Source organism: Anguilla anguilla, chromosome 10 (genome assembly GCF_013347855.1).
Source record: "Anguilla anguilla isolate fAngAng1 chromosome 10, fAngAng1.pri, whole genome shotgun sequence".
NCBI lineage: Eukaryota > Metazoa > Chordata > Actinopteri > Anguilliformes > Anguillidae > Anguilla > Anguilla anguilla.
In genome coordinates this window covers 19,045,364-19,067,675 of record NC_049210.1, presented here as the reverse complement: position 1 = coordinate 19,067,675, position 22,312 = coordinate 19,045,364, and the positions used below count along the sequence as shown (strand labels likewise).

Sequence of the window (22,312 nt, the reverse complement as noted above, 5' to 3'; positions counted from 1 at the left end):
ACAGCCAGGTTCGAGTTTGCTAAAAAAATACATTAAAAAAACAGTACAGTTCTGGAACAATGGACAAATGACATGAGTTAATCTGTACCAAAGTGATTAAAAGAGAAAAGAAGAGAACTCAATGTGATCCAAAGCACACCCATCTGTGAAACATGGTGTAGATAGTGTTATGGCTTGGGCATGCATGGCTGCAACTGGAACTGGCTCACTTGTCTTTACTGATGATGTGACTGCTGCACAGGAACATCTAATCTGCTCAGATCCAGCCCAATGCTTGAAATCTCTGTGGAGATTACTGCTAAAGCTGCTAAAGCAACCAAGCAGTTTTTCAGCGCCAAAAAGTGGAATGTTTTTCACCGACCAAGTCAATCACTCGTCCTGAATCTAACTGAACACACAATTCACTTGCTGACGACAAGGCTGAAGGAAAAATGCCTCGGCAACAAACAACAACTGAAGATAGCTGCAGTACACACCTGGCAGAGCATCACCAGGGAAGATGCCCAGAGTCTAGAGATGTCTATGGTTTGCAGACTTCAGGCAGTCATCAAATGCAGAGTATTTGCAACCGAGTACTTAATTTGATTATATAATTTTAAGTCACAACTATACAAATTGTGGCATTCTACCCTCATTTAGTCTGTAATCATTATTATCTGGAATGAGGATGTCATTAAGGCTAAAGAGCTTAAATGATCAGTTTACATACTTGGCCACTAAAGTCAAGACTGAGACATGGCAGCTGGCATTCTGGTAGGTTTAGCCCACAACCTTTAGCACCGAATGGCTCATGCACATCGAGTTCTCAATATTCTGTGATGGATGTACAGTATAATAATGCATTGCAGAACACCGCCATCTAGTGGGAAAATTGCATTAGTGATATTTGCGCAATTCAATTATTCCATTGATTTATTTGTCTTCAGTCAACCAAGCCAAATCTTTGTTTTATTGTGCTCTCAGCTAATCACATACTATGCTACTGTGGCTGCTTTATTTAGGGAAATAAAATTCAATGGAAAGAAAAGAATTTTAACTGGAAAAAAGGAAAATTATCAGCTGATCCTTTTCTTAGGTCACTGACGTGACTCCTGGGGGAAAGTGGAATATTTCAAGCTAAGTAGGATGATGATACTTTAAACATATACAGAGGAAATAAAATAAAGCCAGCACTTTTTAAGGTAGAAAAATAATTAAGGGGATGTACAATGTTATATTCAGGTCAGAAGGCGTGATGTCTCTAACATAATATAGTTGAGGCCAAAAGTTTACATAGCCCTAGGCTAAAGATATTCAAACTCAATTTTTCACAACTCTGCACATTTCATGTTACCATACATTTATTTTGTCAAATCAATTAGGGCATCTACTTTGTTCACATCAGAGGTCATTTTAAAACAATCGATTAGAGGCAGATTTATTTCAGCTTTAATTCACTATATGAGAATTCCAGTGGGTCAAAAGTTTACATGAACTTTTTTAGTATTTGGTGGCATTGCCTTTTAATTGCTTAACTTGAATCAAACCATTGGGGAGTCTTCCACAAGCTTCTCACAATACTTTGACAAATGTTGCCCATTCCTCCTGACAGAACTCGTGTAACTCAGTCAGGGCCTCCTTGTTCAGACACGCTTTTTCAGTTCAGTCCACATTCTCTATGAGATCCAGGTGAGGGCTTTGTGATGGCCACTCCAAGACTTTCACTTTGTTGTCTTTAAGCCATTTTGTTACAACTTTGGAGGTATGCTTAGGATCATTGTCCTGCTGGAATACCCAGTTGCGACCAAGTTTTAATTTTCTAACTGATCTCTTGGGGTGTTGCTTCAGTATTTGTAGATAATCCCCCTTCCTCATGATGCCATCTATTTTCTGAAGTGCACCAGTCCCTTTTCCATCAAAACACCCCCACAACATGATGCTGCCACCCCCATGCTTCACCGTTGGGGTGGTGTTCTTTGGATTAAAAGCCTCACCCTTTTTCCTCCATACATAGCACTGATAATTATGGCCAATGATGTATGTAAACATTTGACCCACTGGAAATCTGATGTAGTACATAAAAGCTGAAATAAATCTGTCTCTTCGCTATTATTTTGAAATGACCTCTTATGGAAATAAAGTAGATATTAACTTAACCCTAATTAACTTAACACGGGACATGTATGGTAACATGAAATGTGTAGAGTTGTGAAAAATTGAGTTTTAATGTCTTTAGCCTAGGTGTATGTAAACTTTTGGCCTCAACTGTATATACAACACATTTATGATTATGTTTTACTTAACTTTTTTTTTTTTTCAAAATGGAATTACGTTTATATTAACAAGTGTATTCACTCTCTAGTCGATACTTAGGTCTTTGGCAGCAATTACAGCTCTGAGTCTTATTGCATATGCCTGCATGAGCTTAGCAAATTTAGATTTAGGAATTGTTGCCCATTCCTCTGTGTAGGAGGATTTGGTCTAGCTCTGCCTAGTTAGATGGAGTGCATTAATGGACAGCGATTGGATTTTAGTCTGGGCTTTGCCTGGGTCATTTGAGATTACTGAACTTTTTGTTGTTAAGCACGTTTTTAAGAAAGTGCTGTTTCATTTCCCATTGATTATCATGTTCCAACAGGACAATCAATGGTAGGTAGGCACTTTCTGAATGCACTGTAAAAAGTCATAATGTAGAACTTCTCCCGACCTTCATTTTTAATATTAGAAGTTCTTATATTTATGTATGTTTGGTGTAATTTTGCTAATGCTGCAGTAACTCTATGAATCTTGGCCAATTTAAATCCACCATACTCCTAGTGGGACAAAACCAATGCAAACTCCCATTATTTTCTTACATCAGGCCAATCAAAGCTGTAAGGGAATGCAAGATACTGAGTAGCTAATTACATATATGCGAATAGTATACATGAGAACATGACACAGGTATCTTATACATGAATAGGACCATGCTGAAGGAAATATGTATGAAATTCAAGAGATGCCATTTTTATCTTGGGATATTTTAAAAATTTCAGGCTCGGTGAGAAGTACCTCAGCTAACTAAACAGCATGAACTGATTACCTGTTGTAAAAAAACAAGAACACACAGTGCCATTTGTGCAAAGGACCACTCTTACGTACAGTAACATCCCCCAAATTTTAGCTACTTCAGTTCTAATAGCTCCCCCTTGTGGAGTATCTTCAGCCCACTAAACTTGAGCAAGTGAATGAATGAGTGAATGAGTCCATAAGGTGTTTTGCATGTAAAAATACTAACTGTCTTAATGTGGCTTCAGAACATGTAGGCCATTACTCATCAGTCAAACAAAACAGAGCCCTTGTATATCCCAGCAATGTTTTTTTTTCCTGCACCACCGTGTCTAAGATGGGAACATGTGAATTAATGTTGCACTGTTCTCCCTTTGAGACATTGTGAGACGATAGATTTTACAGTCCCATGGGTTGTGTTCTTCATTGCGGTTTCCTCAGGTTGTCATGTATACTCAGCAGTTAATTAATAGTGTAAAGTGGGTTTGCTAGCTGATAATCGCTTTTGATGTCGACAGCCAGATCTGGCGCCAGAGAGAGGACAAAGCACGCCAGACAAATTGTGTGCAAGATTTAGAACCGCATGTGCATTATTTATAATAATCAATGAATTGCTTCATTAACTAGCAATGGGGGGGGGGGGGGGGGGCATTCAGTTTGAGAACTAATGGATGCTAAGGGGCTATGGCCATAACCATCTTTAAGACAGTCAGATAATTTTCTCAGTATTTTAAAAAGATTTTCAGGACACAGCAAGTTCATTCACTGTGTGATAATGACTTTTTTGACCTATAGAGGGAAGCAAAATTGGACTGTTGTGTCAAGTCTCCCCTCGTATCTAGCTGCTACTATATGAAGAAAAAAGGGAAAGTGAAGTGAAAGTGAAGTGAAGCAGGCATAGGGGGATTTAGCAGCAATGTCAATCTGTGTTCATTTTGAGGACAGCATCCTTGTTTCTAAACAGAAATGATTATTTTAAAAGAAAATATTTATTTTACCCTTTCTATATACTGACTTTATTTATATAAAATTTTATATGAATATTGACTTGGTCCATATGGCTTATGCAGGGGGATCTATTCAAAATGAGTTATGATAAAGACCATTAAATATAAAACATTGTATGTAAATATTAAGTGCCGTAACTTGAGTCTTTAATCTGTCATGTGGGTGTGATGCAATTGAAAATAAGTTGTTATATTTAAAAAAAAAAAAACATTTTCTGAAAAAACGAATTATGATGGAGCAAGATCTCGGAGGCACATATTTCATAGTGTTTTTGGTTTTAATAACATGGATGGGAGGACACTGAAAATATTTTGACATAAAATTAATCAAACTTTAAAAAAGAAAAAATGCTGCAGCACAACTTAGGAGAATGTCCTTTCGGGTCTGCCAGTCATATGGATGTGAAGCTTCTCAGAAATATTTGGCATAAACAAATCAGAAAAAAACATCTAGCAAAGCATTTTGATTTCCACATTAGTTTCAAATACCAATAGCCATAGTATGACCTAGGAAGTTTGTTCTTTACAGTACTCTTGGGTTTTAATCTGCCTAACGAATGGATGGGATGTTGTTGACAAGTATTTATAGAGATATTAATGATAAATTATTTCTCTGTGCACTTTAGAAATGGTCCCTTAGCACAGCCCCCATCACACTGTTTTGAATAATTGTCAACTATCCAATATCCAAAATGAAAATAACTCTACAGAAAAAGATTCTCAAAAAGGAAAAGAAACCCACTCCTTAGATGGAGAAACATGACATTGAGTTCGCAATGAGTGTTTTTAGAGAAATAAACTGATTATGTGTGTTACAGTTACACATAGAACGTCTTGCTTAGCTTTTCTTACTTAGCTTAAGCTACTTCATATGCATGTGTCAACCACCTGGTTAACAGACATCTTAGCTGTTAAGGGTTCACATTTTTGCCCACATGAGAATTTATGTTCTTCATTGCATTTCCTATGTAACATAATTTAAAAAGTTTGTTATTGCTTATTTAGGCTGATGAAAGCGTATAATGTTCATAAATGTATTAGCCCAAGGCTAACAGTTGACACAAAGGTTTGGTTGAACATCAAGCCCCTCAGCAATGAGCACATAGTGAACTGCATTCTCTGAAGTGTATTTCCACATAAATGTAGCAAATATGAATTTCAATTAGCAGGATCAAGCAGTAACAGTGACACTCAAAGTTGCCAGGTAACAACATGAAAGCAAACCGCTCTCAATGCTGCTGGTAGTATCAGAGGCATTTACATTACCAGTACACAAAACCATATGAAAATGTTCATCGGGTGATGCGAAACATGCGTTGGTGAATTGAAAATAACTATTTGGCAGCATTGTAGTTTCACGGTCATGTCTGTGTAAAAATAAACTTAGAATTTTAAATAAAAATAGACTTTCAGGTGGTAAAACAAATAATATTAATATTTTGCAACACTAATTGTGAATCTGTTTACTCTGCCTGCCACAACCCCCTTCTCCCACTCGGACACACACACATTTTATATTGGAAATGTATCTAGAACACATTCCCAAATCTGTTTGTGGGCATCTAATCATTCAGTTATGGGCCATCTATATAGTTTTGTTTTGTTAGCGAAAAGTACAAATTGGTCTTGTGACTACTTGAGAACTACAACTCAGCATGAACCTTGACAAAATGCATAACTGTCTCCATTGAGAGGAGACTGTTTTCATAACAAGAAGCACACAGAAATACAGACAATTAGCCCATATAGAGAACACATGTTGAGTTTATACAATTCACAAACATTTGCCTCCAGGAAATTGAATAAAGGTCACTACTTGTAAAGACATGACCTTTATGGATGGACAACATCTTTCAAAGTTGTCCCACAGGATGAATCATTGCAGTTTATACATCTATAGCATTTCTTAATGGTTGCAGTGTGCTAGCATATACATTACTGCCTGTAGTCTGACCCATTCCAGGCCTGCTTACAGACGGTGGTGTGTATGCTTGTTACACACATTACCCTCAACGTGGAATGTGGTCTTCCAACTGTGTGATTAAATTAAGTTACAAGAAGTGTCACACTACTGAAGAACTTTAGAAATGTATCTAAAATAACAGCGTTTCCATACCAATGTGATTTTCACCTGAGTGACAACCCCATATCATCGCCCAAACTCTGCCACTATAAATGCTACATGTCAAGATATTTGAGGGACCTTCTTACCTCCATTTCACAGAGAACCAAGTGCTGTTTTTCTGTCAGCATTTTCCCTTAAGCCATTTATTGGAGAAATGCCTTTCTTTTCACATCATAAGACCATGTTTGCAACTTTGAAATGATGTGAAAAGACAGGTTTTAGTAAAAAGGTGATAAATTTTTTTTTTTTTTTTTTTCATTGTCTTGGTATGCATAAGCATTAGTCACATAAATCAACAAGCCAAGAAACAAACAGTGACTCCCCAGAACTTGTGCTGAACTCGGCTTCCATTAAAGGTTTTAAATTTTTTTTTAAGATCCTGAGAAAGAACATTGATTCCTCTGTGATCAGCAACATCTGACCGACCGGTCTGCGTGGCCCACACTGGAACATGTCAGAGTACAAAAAAGCAAAATAAAATTATTTTTAAGATTTAAAAAAAAAAGACACAAGGTTGTCAGAGCTCCTTGGACCACCACAGTTTGGCTGTGCAGTTATGCAATGCAGTGGGTGCAGAAATACGTACTCACAATTCCAACTCTGAAAATACATATCTCAGTTGAATAAATGACACATTATGTGCTATGCCTTGGTCAGGCACTTGTCTTGTTTTTTATGTTTCTCTTTCCCAACCTCTCTATCCTGCATCTACCTCAGGTCTCACTCCATTGGTTCCAGTGCTGTCCAATCCCTGTTTCCACAACCCATCTGTGCTTCTCCAAGTGGTCCACACAACTGAACGCCCACAGATGCTTTTTATGCCACTGTTGAGAACCAACCTCTCACCAGAAGAGGACCCCATAAAGTCAATATACAGTGAAAATCTTTTAAAATAAAATCCCCATCAACTCAGGAAAAAGCGTGAAACTTCTCAGAAAGCTCACTGGCTCTTAAAATGTGAGGAATAGGCGTGGCACCAGTGATCAACAATAGCCAAATTGTTTACGTTATGAGACAACCACTCTGCACAACCAAACTATTTACACACACACACACACACACGCACACAGGCAGACACACACACACAGACAGACACACACACACACATATATATATATATATATCTATGACTATGGAGCAAGAAGTAGTGACCGAGAACACAAAGGACTGAAATGAAGCCAATGTTCATACTAAATCTGGATTACTGAGTTGCTGCAGCATTTAAGATGGTTGCTGCCACATTTGACCTGGTTAAAGGAAAATTTCAGGCAATATCAAATCTGAATCTATTCTACAAACACACACGATCGATGGGGAATTAAAATGGCTGATATGAAAAAACCTATTGAGGAAAAACTAAATAAATGAATGAACCATTCAAGGTGTGCTTACTCCAGGCGCCATGACAGCCGTTGTCTTTTCTCATATAGGGAAATCAAAGAACACAGTGTCCGTACAGTTGAGCTTAGTGGCCAACTCATTCAGTAATCACCAGTGAGATAGCAGCACGTTTTAAAAACCCACTGCATTTAAAAATCCCCATTGGCTAATATAACATGTCCCTATTCTGCCAATGAAAGGCAATCATGAAAAACAATATCAACAACAATTACAAAAACACACAATGGAAAAAGGAATGAAAAAAATACATACATATCAACAGAAAAGTGCCTGTATCATCAGTTGCTAAATAAACACACAGTTCAATATAATATTTAACAGGATAATAATAATACAATTAAACAAAGAAACAAAGAATAATTAAAAAGCCATTCTTAAACATTCTTCAAAAACAGTGTGTCCTTCGTCATCAGCCACTACCGATGATCATAAACCTGGTGCCAAAACATAAATTTCACTCAAGATTTGTGTTAATTTGGTCATTCTTTTTAGATGGCAAAAATATGTTTCAGATGTTGGGGCATGGGAGGCAAAAGAAAAAAAAGAAGTCCACCACTTCTGTGACTGTAGATTGAACCTTGTGATTCCCAGGAGCATAGTCTAGCATGCATACATGGTTGAACCCATGCATGTGTGCATGTGCGCGCACGCACGCATGCACATACTGTGGTGGTCCAGAATTTTGGTTCCACATCTACTACAGGACATCTATGTCCTGCCAATGAAAGACCTTCCCCATCTCTGATCTGCTGATGTAGAGATCTTTTCAGCGGTCCAAATCAAGGGGTCCCTGGTTTTGGGAGGGGTGTGGGGAGAATGGCATGTGGAGAGCCCCTCAGCCAGTGGTCAGCTCTGCATTTGGGGGTTCCAGAGTCTCTGAGATCTCCTCCAGCTCATCCAGAAGCTCCGTGAAGGAAGGCCGTCGAAAAGCATCCATCTGGGATTGAGAAAACGATCTAAGATGGAACGCCATGGCACAGTGCTCACAGAATGATTGGTCACATTGATCTCTTAAATAAAACAATTGTAGAAATTTTTATTTAAATCACTCACTCTTCATCAATTAAACCAATTTCTGGTGGTTAATTTTCAGGTTTGAAAACAATGTCATGGTTCCATTACTGTGGATTTATGCAACTCTATAGAGCTAGGCCTTAGCACTTTAACAATTTGTACATAAAAACTGTATAATCTAATTTACCCTACACCTTGGCTGCATAAAATAATCATCCCACCCAGGTAGTGCATCGTTAAGCCATGAAATTCTGAAATGATGTAATAGCACTTTGAGGGCATTTAGAATTTTGAAATGCCTGTCTTGAGTGTCTTTTGTACAAGTATGCACGATTGTTTTTAGATGAACCAACCTAAATAGGCTGTAAAATGCAGGGTATTCATCACTTTTGGGCTAAGGAATACTAATTGCTAGCATTATAATGGTTCTTATTGCAAAGCAAATTCCCTTTTAAGATTAAGGCATTAAACGTGATTTTTCCTGAATAACAGCTTGGGTACAGTCGGGTATTTGCAATGTGGGTTGGGAGCTGTCCTAAAGGATACAAGATCAGTATCCATTTGGGGAACTGAACCTGCAATCTTCTGGTTCCCAACCAACTGTGTCACGTCATGCACGGCAGGGGTATTGATGATGTCACTCACCAGGCAACAGCTGGCGGCCAGCTCCAGCACGCGAGGCGGGCACCCAGTCACCATTTCCCGAAACGCCGTCACGTCCAGACCATAGTCCTGACAGGCACACCAACCAGCTTTTTAAAACATATCTTCAGTGTATCTTTAAAAAATATTTTATTTATTGCAAATGAAGGTAACACTTTATTTCAAGGACCTATTTGCACTGTTCAATGACAGTCCATAAATATAATAATAGCAATTATCATCATCATAATGGATTGCATTTATGCAGCACTTTTCATTAGCAGAGGGAGAACTCACCTCAACTGCTACCAGTGAGTACCACCCACCAGGCAGTTGTTTTGTGCCAGAATGCACTCAATAGTTTGGTGGACAGGGAGGGAATTACTAAATTCAACTGGGGGAAGGTTTGATAGCAGGTTGAAAGAACCAAGTTGGCAATTTATGGAAAGCCACCGGTAAAGCTCCTACTGCAATAACTTCCATGGGAAAGTTAATCACCACAGGTAGCCAGGATATTGGTTTAACATCTCATATGAAAAAATGACATCTTATACAGCACAGTGTCCCCAAGCCTCTCATCCTAGTACTGCCATTGTACATGCAAGCCCTAACCTGCTCAGCAGGGTATACAGTGGTATGGCAGCTAGTGAAACACGGTAACAGATAGGAAGCAACTGTGATGCTAAATAGGTGATGTGATGACTGAAAGAGCCATATACAGACAAATATGTGCTGGCAGTTCATTCTGCACTGTCCTTTATGTGTGTGACACAAAAGAGTTGCTGCATAAGCAAACATTAACCACCGCCACCCAACTACCCAATCCAATGGCATCACACAGGGCTGGGTCAAAGGTCATCACAAGAATGAATGTCATCCTCTTCTTGGCTATATGGTGAATAGTGGACTGTAATCATTTGATTCAGTTCACTGTAAAGATATGTTCACTGATTTGTTCAGCCATACTTCTGGCTACGTATGTGAATGACTCAAAGGATGTTAAATTGTTAAACTGTTTCACAAACTTTTTGATGAAACTTTGATGCCAGGAGGACTCACTGAAAGAATATGCGCCTGCATTCATTCAGTAGAGATTTGTTCAGTGATTCCTGCAGGCATCAAAGTCGGTGCAGCAATTTAACTACTCTGTGTTCAAAACAAATTTTGAACACGTGCCTAATAGTAGTAGCTAGTTTACTTGGCTAGATAGCCGACTGTAACCAGGTAGTTAGCTAGCAACAGCTCAATAATTTATTTTCTTACTATTACCAATGATCTGAAATAGTTGGTAGAGATCTGCTAGAACTGCCTGCTCCTACAGCACCTTCAATGTCTGGTCCAGTTTTAGCTAGCACTAGTGTTGCTCAGACACAGAGACTCAGAGATGTGTAGTTGTATGTTATGCCTAGAAAACTGGTATTCTCTCATGTTCACATAATTTCCAGGATAAGTTATGCCCAATCACAATCTTCTATCCAAATACACACTGCACACCCCTAGTGAGGAGTAATGTCAAATAGTCTTACAGACAATTTTAGTAAGTATGAACTAGTGGATTTTATGAGGATGAATTCCTCAATAATTTAAGCACAAACCTGAAATAATGGTCTAAAGACCAATTTGTATTAATGTGAAGAGTATCGCACTAATATCTTTGCCAGCTTTTAACTGATTAAAATTGACATGAAAGATCACCACCAAAAAGCAATGGTCATTGTTATATCAGAGACCAAAAAGCCTTTGACTTCAGAAAAAATAAGTAGCTAGATTTTATCTTTAATCAGTATAATTGCTGAACAAATCCTGAATTAAGCCTCAGTTATCTTCCCTAAGGAGAGTGACTGAGGTCAGCTTTTGTTCAATGCTGATGCACCCAGCTCCATTAGAAACAACCATATAATAAGATCTATTCAGGAGTAAGAGGGCTGGAATCAATAAGCTCTTAAGCACTTGTCACACGCAGAACTTGAACTATAAAGCATTAGCTGCCATAGTGATGCTAGCAGTCACGCCAGACAAGCTTTTCTCGTTTTTGAACTCTTAAGCTCTGACCACACGGACAACAACTTAATTATAACCCTTATCCACAGTGATCCATGGTTTGCTGGCTATTACCCTACCCCAATTACATGCAATTCTCAGTGAAGTACGCTACATTAGTCACAAGACGCATCATCATTTTTTTAAGCATAGCACCGATGTTCGGTATTTATACCTTATCATTGTGATGCTAAGCATAGCAGCACTCTCAAAGTCGCTCAGGTAACAGCTATCTTTATGGTCTGCATTTTTATAGTTATTGCTGTTGTGTGACCAGCTCCTTTCATCTTAATTTGAGCAACGTTTCTAATAAAATTTTTATATTGTTTTGCTTATTATGAACATAATTCCTAGTAGGATTGAAGTTTGAGGTCATTACTGAGAGAAATGTGCTATCATGTATATAAAACAGAACAATTTAACTCCATATAATTTCTAAAGCTGCATGCTGCAAATGTATTGTGCAAATTTAGAGACTTGCAGCAGGACCCCCCTGTTACATTCTGGGCACTAGTGTGTCTACAGTCACAAAAAGACTCACCTGGGTCCTCGGGAGGATTTCGGGGTCGGCTGGAATCCGGGCCAGTATCTCACAGAGCACGATCCCGAAGGAGAAGACGTCCACCTGGAGACAAGGCACAGAGCAACGCTTACCTGATGCTTCTGTCAGTAAATAAATAAATAAATAAATAAAACTCAGGAGAGTGCTTGGTTGGACAAACCACTGTATTCAAGATTTTCTAGCGCTTTCCCTCATTCGTATCCCTTACTCTCAATATGAGGCGGTGTATAACCTCTCTCAGTGGTTCATACTGTATCTGTAGCACTCGGTCCACTGGAGAAGTGGATTTGTCTCAACCACGCACCTAAGTTGAGCTAACCAATCAGCTCAGGTGCTTAAAGGTGTGTTCCTCTCCACAGTTCGGGGCCGAGACCGGGAGCACACGCCGAGAGAGTAAGCCTAGTTCTGAGTTTGTTCCAGCACAGTAAACAAAGAAAGAAACGCTGCCAACTGAATAGTTAACCAGCTGAGACTAGCTGTGAGCTGAAAAGCTGTCACTGGATTCAATTTCTTTTTTGCTTTAGTTATTTCAGTTTGTTGTTTTAGTTTATTGTTTTTGCCTGGAACCTGTGAGGGGAAAGGGTGAAGGTGCCTTTTCATTTGATTTTGTGTTGGTGTGGGTGTGCGCTCTCTCTGCATTTCGTAAACGATGGTGCACACAAGAAACTGCCTCCCAGGGGCGTCAGACCGGCGTGGCACAATATCTTAATGTCTTCAGTTAAATCAGTAATGTCTTTAGCTTCAGAGTACAGAGCTGTTGTTGCAGTGTCGGCTAGTCTGTGGCAGTTACTTGGCGGTTAACTACCTTGCGGTCGTAGGGTTCCCCTCTCAGCATCTCTGGGGCCATCCAGAAGGCAGAGCCCACCAGGGACAGCTTCCTGTCGGGGTCCTTAGCGGGGAGCTCCACCACCTCCCGGGCCAGCCCGAAATCCGTCACCAGGGCCTCCCTCCCCCGCGGTGTTACCCTGATCAGGCAGTTCTGCAGGAACGGAGACAATCAACCAGGTCAGGGCACAGTTTCTCCCCTTTCTCTCTTTTCCTTCCTCCACATACAGATTTCTCAGTCACAATTATGGCCCTAAACTCTCTTCATTGCAAGCTGGCACTTCCACTCAAAGGGTCATCACCACTCATTTGAGTAATAAACCTTATGTGCAATTGGTGTAACAGACAGCTGTGGGCATAGGTGATGAACCTGGGAAAATCCTGCTGATTGAAATCCTTCCTATGATTGGTGATGCAACAGCCAATAATACAACACCCAGCAAGATTCAATACTAGACTGTGGAGTGCAATGAGAAGCAGTGCTTTTACAGGATGAGCCACCTGGCAGCCCCTTGCTTGTTTCGGCAAACTTCAATGCTCTAAATAGCCTACACTTTAAACGCACACCTCTCAATTCAGATTAACCTACCAGATTATCTAATACCTGTCCTAGCATGTCAAAGACAAAAAACAGAAAACAAAGGCATGTTTGCAGTATTCATCCAATCCAGGGATCAGGACAGATCCCTGTCACATTATATCATTTTTGGGTATTAAAAAGAAAGCTATAAATTACAATGATTATGTCAAGTAAATTCACAGCTTTGGTGCTTCGTACAAATATATCAGTTTGTTCCACAAACACCTTGAAGATTAGACTCAAAGCCCCGTCTGTCCTTATACCCTAGTTCCACTTCACCAGAAATCATGCGTCCCTGTTTTCATTAAACTGATCTGCCGGAAGAGGGCAGTATTTCTCAACCTTAATCTGCACTCCCAGCAGAACACTGCCTCTGCCCCTTGCCTCCCACCTCTCTCCCCACTCCTCCCTGTCTCCCCCTCCCTCTCTGATACAAGTTACAGACACGGGTTATGGAGCATTGAGCCACAGTAGCTTAAATGGTAAAGACTCTCTGACTCATCCCTCACGTACGATTACCAAATTGCCTTCCTCTCTGTTCGGTGCTTCTTGCAGGCTGTGATTACATAAGGACTCGCTGGAGGGTGTGATGGGGGATGGAAGGAAGGGAGAGGAGAGAAGCGATGTACTTCCATTGGCACGGCTGAGCCCAACACAGCTACCTTCAGCATTCGCTCTGCTGAGCAGGCTGGTGGAACGATGGGGATTATTCAAGATTTTTTAGAGACCCTTGAATACAGCAGTACAGTAATTGACCCAGGAGAGTGAGATCTCCGGTCATCACCCCCCCGGTCCTGCTGATTTATTCATGGCGGGCCTGGGCCTCCGTAATGAGGCCACCGCTCAGGTAATCCACCCGCCACTCTGCCATCTCCACACGCGCGCAGCTGCAGCACCCCCTCCATCCCCGCCCCGCTGCCGGGGGCGACAGGCGAGAGGGGGCGACCGTCGCCATGGGAACCGTCGCGCAGGCGAGCGAAGCCTTCCTCCCGCACAGGGATAAAAAGAAATGCAAGGAAAAGGGAAGGGAAAAAACTTCTGGGCAAAGCGGTGTACGGTTTCTGTGTTTATTTCCCATTAAACTGGGGAGCCATCTCTCCAATTTCTATTCGGTAGCCTGTGATTACAGAGCTGTCTGGGGATCGCTCCAAACCCCGCCTCCCAAACTCACCCAAACCCCCCCCCCCCCCCCCCCCCCCCAAGCTAAATTTAGCGATTTCCTGCCAAGTCCTCAATGGGCTTGGAGCACAGAACCGGGTTAGGGTTCACTTCAGGTCACAGAAAGGCGGTTGTGGGTGTGGACTGAAGGGGGGGGTTAATTTTTTTAGGAAATGCATTAATCATTACTCCCACAGAAAACAATTGTGAGAACATATCTGTGTGATTTTAAAATACAAAACCAATCAAAACAAAACTGAAGTGATATTATTTTGTCATGGCACTATCTTCCCACCTCAGTCCTGGTTTGTTATTACATTATTATTACAGAGGCGGTGCAATTGTGTTATAACTAGAGGGCTGCAAGTTCAAATCCTCAGTACAGCACTGCCTTTGCATATCAGTACTTATTAAGTTACTTATACTGAAATATTTCAGAAAATATCCAGCCAAATAAAATTGTACATGTACATGTAGAGGGAATAAAATGGACCATAAACTGACCTAGATAAGGCATTTTCTGAGCCAATTAATTATAAACAATATTTTGAATACAGTGAGAGTGCTTGGGTGGCAAGAGCTGATTCACAGCACATGCAAGAGGAATATTTCAGGCCTGCGTAGTTGATGAGAAACAGTCATCTTCACCCTCCCCTCCCTTTACAACTGGAGCATCTCAACATGTACATGAGTTTGGGTTTAACTGCCACAAATCTTTACGCAGCTCTGGTCAGCCTTTTCCGTTTGAACTGAACACACAATGATACTCTCTGTATTTTTTCTGTGCCAGCGGGCTCTTGCAACATCCAGGGCAGAAGAACAGACCGGCTCCACGTGAGCACGCCCATGCTGTCCATAAGGACATCATCGTCCCTGGTGACTGCTGCCTCTTCTCTCTGAGGCGACGAACCATCGGGCCCAGCAGACGAAACCTTCCTCCCTCAGAAGGCATGTTTCTTGCCCCGCGCGTCAGCGTGCAGTCATTAGCATTCACACTTCTGCTCACGGCATTCGCCTTCAAACAGGCGGTGAGTAGGAAGATCTTCAGCTCTTGCTTTTTTCATGTGTGTGTGTGTGTGCGTGTGCGTGCATGTGTGTGTGTGTGTGTCTGTGTGTGTGTGTGTGTGTGTGCGTGTGTGTGTGCGCTCGCATGTGTGTGTGTGCGCTTGCGTGAGTGTGCGCGCGTGTGTGTGTGCGTGTGTGTGTATGCGTGTGTGTGTGTGTGTGTGTGTGTGTCTGGATTATTTCACATTGACCCTGCAGTTCCCAGCTGAACTGGAGTGCCTGTTTGTATCTACGTGAATGACACCCTTTAGATGAGGAGTGAATTAGCATGAGAATAAGGCTGACCTTCCAGCCTGGTCCTCCTTACATTTACACAGTCGGCTCTGCCTACATCTCCCTACATCCTGACAATCAGGAGAGCTCTCGCAGATGAGCTCATCTAGTGATTTTCATTATTTGAGAGAGAACAAGAGAGACAGAGAGAGGAGGACACAAAGAGGGAGGGACAGAGGGAGATAGCACACAATGCACACAATGAGTGAAATGCAACAGACTCTTTTTGGTCATTTAAATACAACAATTTCATTAAAAGAAAGAACTTGCTATGCATTTTAAACCAGAACATAACAGCCTCTGAACAGGCCATTCATCTAATTTTGGCATGCTATTTTTCCTAAGCTCCGGAATATCCAGCATTGTGTGAAGTCTGGTCTAGAACATCAGTATAGCCTTGGCCACATGCCCTGGTAAGCTATTCTATGAATGACCAACTTATTAAGGCAATGTGCATTAAAACTCTAGCATGTGCAGTACCACACAATGTAGTATTACTTTACTGTATTACAGTGCAGCAGTGAAGTATTGCAATAGCACAGTAAGTGTTGCTCAGTAGTGCAATACCAGAACAGTGCTAGAGCTAGCCCAGTAGCACATTACTGCAGTAGCTGCAGTCACAGTATTGCAGCAGCACTGTAAAGCAGTTATGATGCACTGCAATAAACGCAGACCAACAGCAGCTGAGGTCCTTAATGCAACGGAGCGAACACATCATGCGAGATTATTCGCGGTGCAGGCTGTTCCGTCGGAGCGTAAGAGACGGAGAGGGGAACCGATCAGAAATCAGAAGAATGTTCCTGCTGTCTGACAGGACCCCGCACAATGGCCGCACTCATCCTCGGCCGGGCGCGGTATGCGCGGCACGCCGGCGGCCGCCCGCATTCCTCCCCGTCCTCTTCAAAAGGGTGGGGGGGGGGGTCAAAGAGCAGAGACACCAGCCACCACTTCTTTATATTCACAAGTGTGTGTGCACCATCCGCTTCTTACCGTAAGCTTCCACCTGCACCTTCCACACCCAGCCGACCAGGCAAAACTCTTGCGATGCTAGGAATGATGACTGAGCGGCGATCTTTTTTTTTTGCATGAAAGTGCTATTCTGCAAGGGGGAGTTGCTTTCTCTGACGAGAATGGGAGTCTCTCTCCCTCCCAGTGTCTCTCTTCCAGTGAAACCGAAGGGGCCTACCTTGGAGTTGAGGTCCCTGTGGTAGATGTTTTTGTAGTGCAGGTAGATCATCCCCCGCGTGATGTCAGACGCCAGGTCCACCTTCTCGCGCCAGCTGAGCGGCACGTCCTTCCTGGCCAGGAGCTCCTCCAGACAGCCCCCGCTTACGTACTGGAGGAGACACACCTTGAGAAACCCCTTTTCCAGCATAGCCATGGCACCCCCCCAGTCTCCTATAGCCCCTCTCTCCTTCACTGAGCCTGATTCCCATGAATCTCCAATTCCTGTGCTCCACAAAGTGTTTCCCAGATTTTTAATGCACTTCAGTAAGTGAGGTTCTGTCTTTTCTCCCATTCAAATTTTCTATTTCAGGAAGTGAGGGGACCTTTTTCAAATTACCAGCAAAAAACTTTTTAACCACCTGTATCTCACCACGTGTTCGACAGATATCTCCCTGGGTTTCCCACGGCTTTTTTCAGCCAGAAGTGATCTGCGAAGGCAGGGGTTGCAGCAAGAAATAACCCTCCCCCTCCAGGTACATCAGGAAAACCAGTGCTGTTCCAACAGTGCTGCAGCTCAGACATGTTCTCTCTTATACTGCCCCCCATATCTTATGCCTTGTATGTGTCTCATCTAATCAGGCAAGATGCCCCGGAACAGGAAACATACCTCTAGTATTGGATAGAGCTTATCTTCCTTCACACAGATGCCCAGGTACCTAAAAGTAAAGTGCATGGGGAGTCATTTCAGGAGTGATCTTTACCTCCACTGTCCCCCTTCCACAGATTTCACAGGAAAGCACAACCAATGAGGACTCTAGAATTGCCATCAATCCCTCGCTGACACACTGATTAATTATCACTCTTCATATGCAGAAGGATTCTAATTGTAGAAGCCTGACTGATACAAGATACAAGAGTTAATGGGGCCAGCTATCCAGACAGAAGCTAAGGCAAGGGTGGGGAGGGTGGGAGACGTTCCTCAAGTGGTCATGAGAGACGTTCAGGCATTTCATCTATTTGTGTTTCTCTGCATATGACAAACTCATATCTAAATGGGACTCTGTAAAGATCATATTCCAGACCAGAAAATAACAGCCCAATAGAGTGAGAGTTACTAATCTTGTGGTCGATTACAATTTTATTCTGTTATAAATAAACATAGTATGACTGCTGGCATGATTGGGAGCCCCCTAGTGCTTTGGCCATTCACCGCAGCCCAAACCCAGCATACACACATGCATACAAGGACCTGTGCATATTCTATTGCACCTCCTGTTGCTTAAGAGCAGCGCTGTGCCAGGTGCCTATTACAGTTGCCAAATATCCAATAGCTGCTCTCTGCGTAAAACTCATATCGCACACGTATTGTACGAAGATTGATAAGGGTTTTCCCTTTCCCTTGCGTAAGCTGAAGTCATTAGCCTGGACAAACAGTGTTGTCCTTAGCCATTAAACAATCACCAACACAGGGGTGACTCATGACTAAGCATTGTCTTATTATCTTATTCACATATTAGTTGTACACTCCACAATCTTAGTGTGCCCTTCACTCCGCAAGAAATTACAAGGCTTTTTCTTTCTTTGTTTTTTACCAACAAGTGTTTCTGGCTTTAGTTGGATATGACTACAAAACTGGACAGGTGGGGTCATAAAAGAATTACTTTTACATATTATTTGCACTAAAAATCAATTACATTATTAGTAGTCTGTTCCAGTGTTTGTAGTTGACCTTCTAATTTGCATTTTGGTTTGTTTGGTATAATAATAGCTATTGGGAAGTGGTTTAGGAAAAATTTTTATCAGCCACATAAATAAATGAAAATGTAAAGGTGCTTAAAAAGGTAGTATTTCTCACTCTCTACTTCGGTTGACGGTTTAACAGCAAAAACAAACTACTGGGATTCAAACCCCTTTGTTACGTGTCAAGCGTTCCACGTCTGTCAGGGAACCAGTGGCGCTGCATGAATATTTGAACAGCCTTGAAATGGTTATCCAAGTGGGGTCAAAGGTTCAGCCCTGTCCCAGTCTGCTTGACGGCAGACATAGCACAAAAACGGGGAGGATAAATTGCAGCGATAAACTCGGTCCAAACACCTTTGTTCGTGTGAGAGACGATTTTGAGGACAGACGGGGGGATGGGGGGGGAATGAATAATTGACGGGTGGTGAAAGGGGACTCACCGGACAATGTTGGGGTGCGAGAGTTTCTGCAGGAGGCTGATCTCTCTCACGATGCTGTCCTGGTCCACGTCATTTTTATAGATCTTCACCACCATCACCTTCCTCGTCGTGCTATGCATGACCTGAACAATGGGAAGGCGTTGGGACAGTGTTTATGCTTCATGTCAATTCTGAAGCCTGTAAAGGGTGGAGTCATCACATGCTGTAAGCCACCGACTTGTATCAAGCAATTAAAAGAGCCTTGCTCTCGATACAAACATAATACGTCTAGATTAACCCGGGAATATGACTGGCTAAGGGGCTGTACCTCTGAATATTTTCCTAACAGCCAGAATACCTTTTTGACTTTTTTTGATTTTGCCTTAATTGAATGTGTGTGATTTATGTGAGAGCATTACTCCCTGAAAAGTTGGTTAATAAACTACTACAGAACTTATACAGTACAGTATGTAAAAGGGGCAGGTAAAACTTCCACGTGATGTTGCCCAAAGTGTAAATCTAGCACATCACCAACCACAAAAAATGAAAAGCGCAAAGTGAAACTTATCCTAAACTGCAGGAAATCTATTTTGTGGTGCACTGTTATGCAGAAAAGCATTCTCAAGTCCACGTGTAAAAGCTATATAAATAACAGAGCCTTTATGAAAAAAAAAGAATTATTTTATCCCACTATTTGTGGGATTGTTTTGAAATTAAGATCATTTTGAGAAAAAATAGTTCAGAACAAAACCTTGCATGACAAAATTAGGCAAAAACATATCTGTGTCTCAAATTAGTAGCTCTTACTGCACTTTCTAACGTTTATGTGGCAGCATCCAACTATGGCATACGCTAGCGATAGCCAAACATAGGCTAATACATTACTCATCTGGGTTTGTCCATATAATTGTTTCAGCCAGATAATTGTATAAAATTAGCTGCCAAGTGGGTTATGCAACTGAGCAGATTCTATTATTTTCAGTTTGCAGAGAGAATGTGAATTTGAGTTGGGAAGTCTGCCCTTAAAAATATTACACACATCAATAGATTTGATAACATCCTGTTATTCGCAGTGATACAACTGTTAAGCAATATTACCCTGCTAGCTAGTTAGCTGTAGACTAAATGTACTATATGCTAGCTAAAGGTATACCATTACCAAAACATGTATCTTACTAGCCTGAGCAGACCATAATAAAGATCTAACAAGATGAAAATGCATAGTTTTTAAGGAGTCACTTTTTAAGGTTACATCTCAGTAATGTTAGTTTTGAGACAAAGCTGTGAAGTTGCATCCAATTAAAAGCAATCACTCTGCATGACAAGGTGCATTAGCTGATTAATAGTCCAACAAGCTAAATTTAGTCACTCTTTCTAACTTCTCTCACTCCTTCTGCTACAGGAGTCTGTTCAGTAGTGAACTAAAGCAACAAAGAACTCAGAACAGCAGTGGTTGATTAAATCCATTTTAATCATAGAAGAACAATCAATTAATCACTCAGATATCATTAGCTATACCATGACACTTTCTCAACAGGGTGTTCCCAGAGCATTTGAAAAGAATAATGCAGCAACAGCAAGAAACCCAGAGAAAGGATAATTACGGGATGCCATGCAGGCATTCCACAGCCTTGATTGTGCGTGCCACAGCCTTGCGTGCGTTTGACCAATCTGAATTTTGGATAGGTTTCATGCAGGGATGTCTCAGTCAGGGCCTGCAAAATGTAATTATTCTTTTAAAGTAACACAACCCCCTCCTGTTCCAAAAAACCCCCTGCAATAACAGCAACAACAAACAAACCCATACAAACACGAGAGCTGTTTGTTCGAGAATAATAAAAAAACTTAGGCACACCTTCTCTCAAACATCGGCCTGGATTTTTTTCATAACTTTGATTTTCAATTATTTCAAATTATTCTTCAGTTTGGCATTTTCAGCAATACAAAAAACGATCATTTGCATTTTTTTTTTCAATATCCAGAGTAAGCATAAATGGTAATCAAATCAAGGCCAGCGTCTGTCATGGGAAGTCACTGCGATTGTCATTTCGCTCTCGCACGGCTTAAGTGTCATTCGTCTGAGAAGAACGCGAGCCTTTTGTGTCACGCAGAGAGCCGAGTGATTAACGTGCACCTCGGCTGAGACTGCGAGAAGTGAAACCATGGTGCAGAGCCAACGTTCGCGGTAAGCCATTTTTCAACACCAGAGAGCTCATGGCTACGTAAGATTCTTATCTGGCCTGATGCAAAAAATGCCAAAAGGATGGTAAAAATGACTGCTTGGCCTGTCTGGGCGATACGTCATGCCAGAGCGAGCGTTTCTCTCAAGCAAGTGTGGCATGCATTTCTGTGACTGCCACCTCCTCAAACAAGGTATTCTCACCAAGCACGCACCATCTACCTTCAGAGTCATGCCCTTCGCATGATGCACTTCGTCTGAAACCGTGAGAGATTATCCTTTTCTCCAAATAAAGCGACGATAATGTACGTAACTGTGCAGGTGCAATTTGTGGGGTCGAAACAGCCTTGGGGTGAAATGCAGTGCGAGTGTCTTTTAAGGGGAACAAACAGAACGTTCACAGCCTTCACTGCATGACTGTCACAACTCATGCCGAACATTTCCCATTTCTCAGCATTCCTCACAAAGTTGACATATTTTTAATAACCTCCTCCTTTCCTCCATCTGCACTGAAAGAGCAATGGTGTTGATAGGGGGTGGACGGGAGAAAGGGAAAGTGGGTAGAGAATGCACAGTAAAGTATGTAGAGAAGGGGGTGAAGTACTCTTAGGCAGTCCATGCTTCACGGGACATGGAAAAGGTCACATTTTTTCTTTTGATACAATCCACTCTAATTATATTTCAAATACGGTTTTTGTGGCAAGTCTCTTTCATAAGTGAAACACCAGAGTTCCCTAAATCTCTGCCACAGACACAAACCCAAGAGGCCCCAAATACAGAAGGACTTTCTTTTCTTTTCACATGATATTTTCTGGTTATCATTTTAACAAAGAAAGAAAATCATGTATTTTGCACGTTACACAGGAGTCCATACTACTGTAAACAGTTTGGAGTGTGCTCAGCTTTCACTCTGTGTGTGAAGCACATTTTACTGTAATAGTATAAAGAAATGTATGCAAATAACTCAGACATGAAGGTGAGTTTCACAACTACGTAGTACCCTGTGTTTCTTTTTCTTTCTTTCCATCTATATTTCTTTCCTGCCTATCTATTCTGTGGTCTGCAGTATGATATCTGACATAACAAAC

At 41.4% G+C, this 22,312-nt stretch overlaps 1 protein-coding gene across 5 annotated transcripts in view; it reads right to left on the bottom strand.

Annotated features, from left to right (window-relative positions):
• Nucleotides 1–4,568: 4,568 nt before the first annotated feature.
• LOC118206977 (dual specificity testis-specific protein kinase 2-like) overlaps nucleotides 4,569–22,312 on the bottom strand; it is a 33,608-nt gene continuing 15,864 nt past the window's right edge. For all 5 annotated transcript variants that reach the window (XM_035380195.1, XM_035380196.1, XM_035380197.1 and 2 more), the window contains 7 exons: nucleotides 19,067–19,188; nucleotides 17,554–17,602; nucleotides 16,906–17,055; nucleotides 12,624–12,797; nucleotides 11,798–11,881; nucleotides 9,220–9,306; nucleotides 4,569–8,497 (listed from right to left, as the gene is read on the bottom strand). In XM_035380195.1, the coding sequence (XP_035236086.1) occupies nucleotides 8,396–8,497; nucleotides 9,220–9,306; nucleotides 11,798–11,881; nucleotides 12,624–12,797; nucleotides 16,906–17,055; nucleotides 17,554–17,602; nucleotides 19,067–19,188 (768 nt within the window). In that variant the 3' untranslated portion in view covers nucleotides 4,569–8,395. The remainder of the gene's footprint in view (nucleotides 8,498–9,219; nucleotides 9,307–11,797; nucleotides 11,882–12,623; nucleotides 12,798–16,905; nucleotides 17,056–17,553; nucleotides 17,603–19,066; nucleotides 19,189–22,312) is intronic.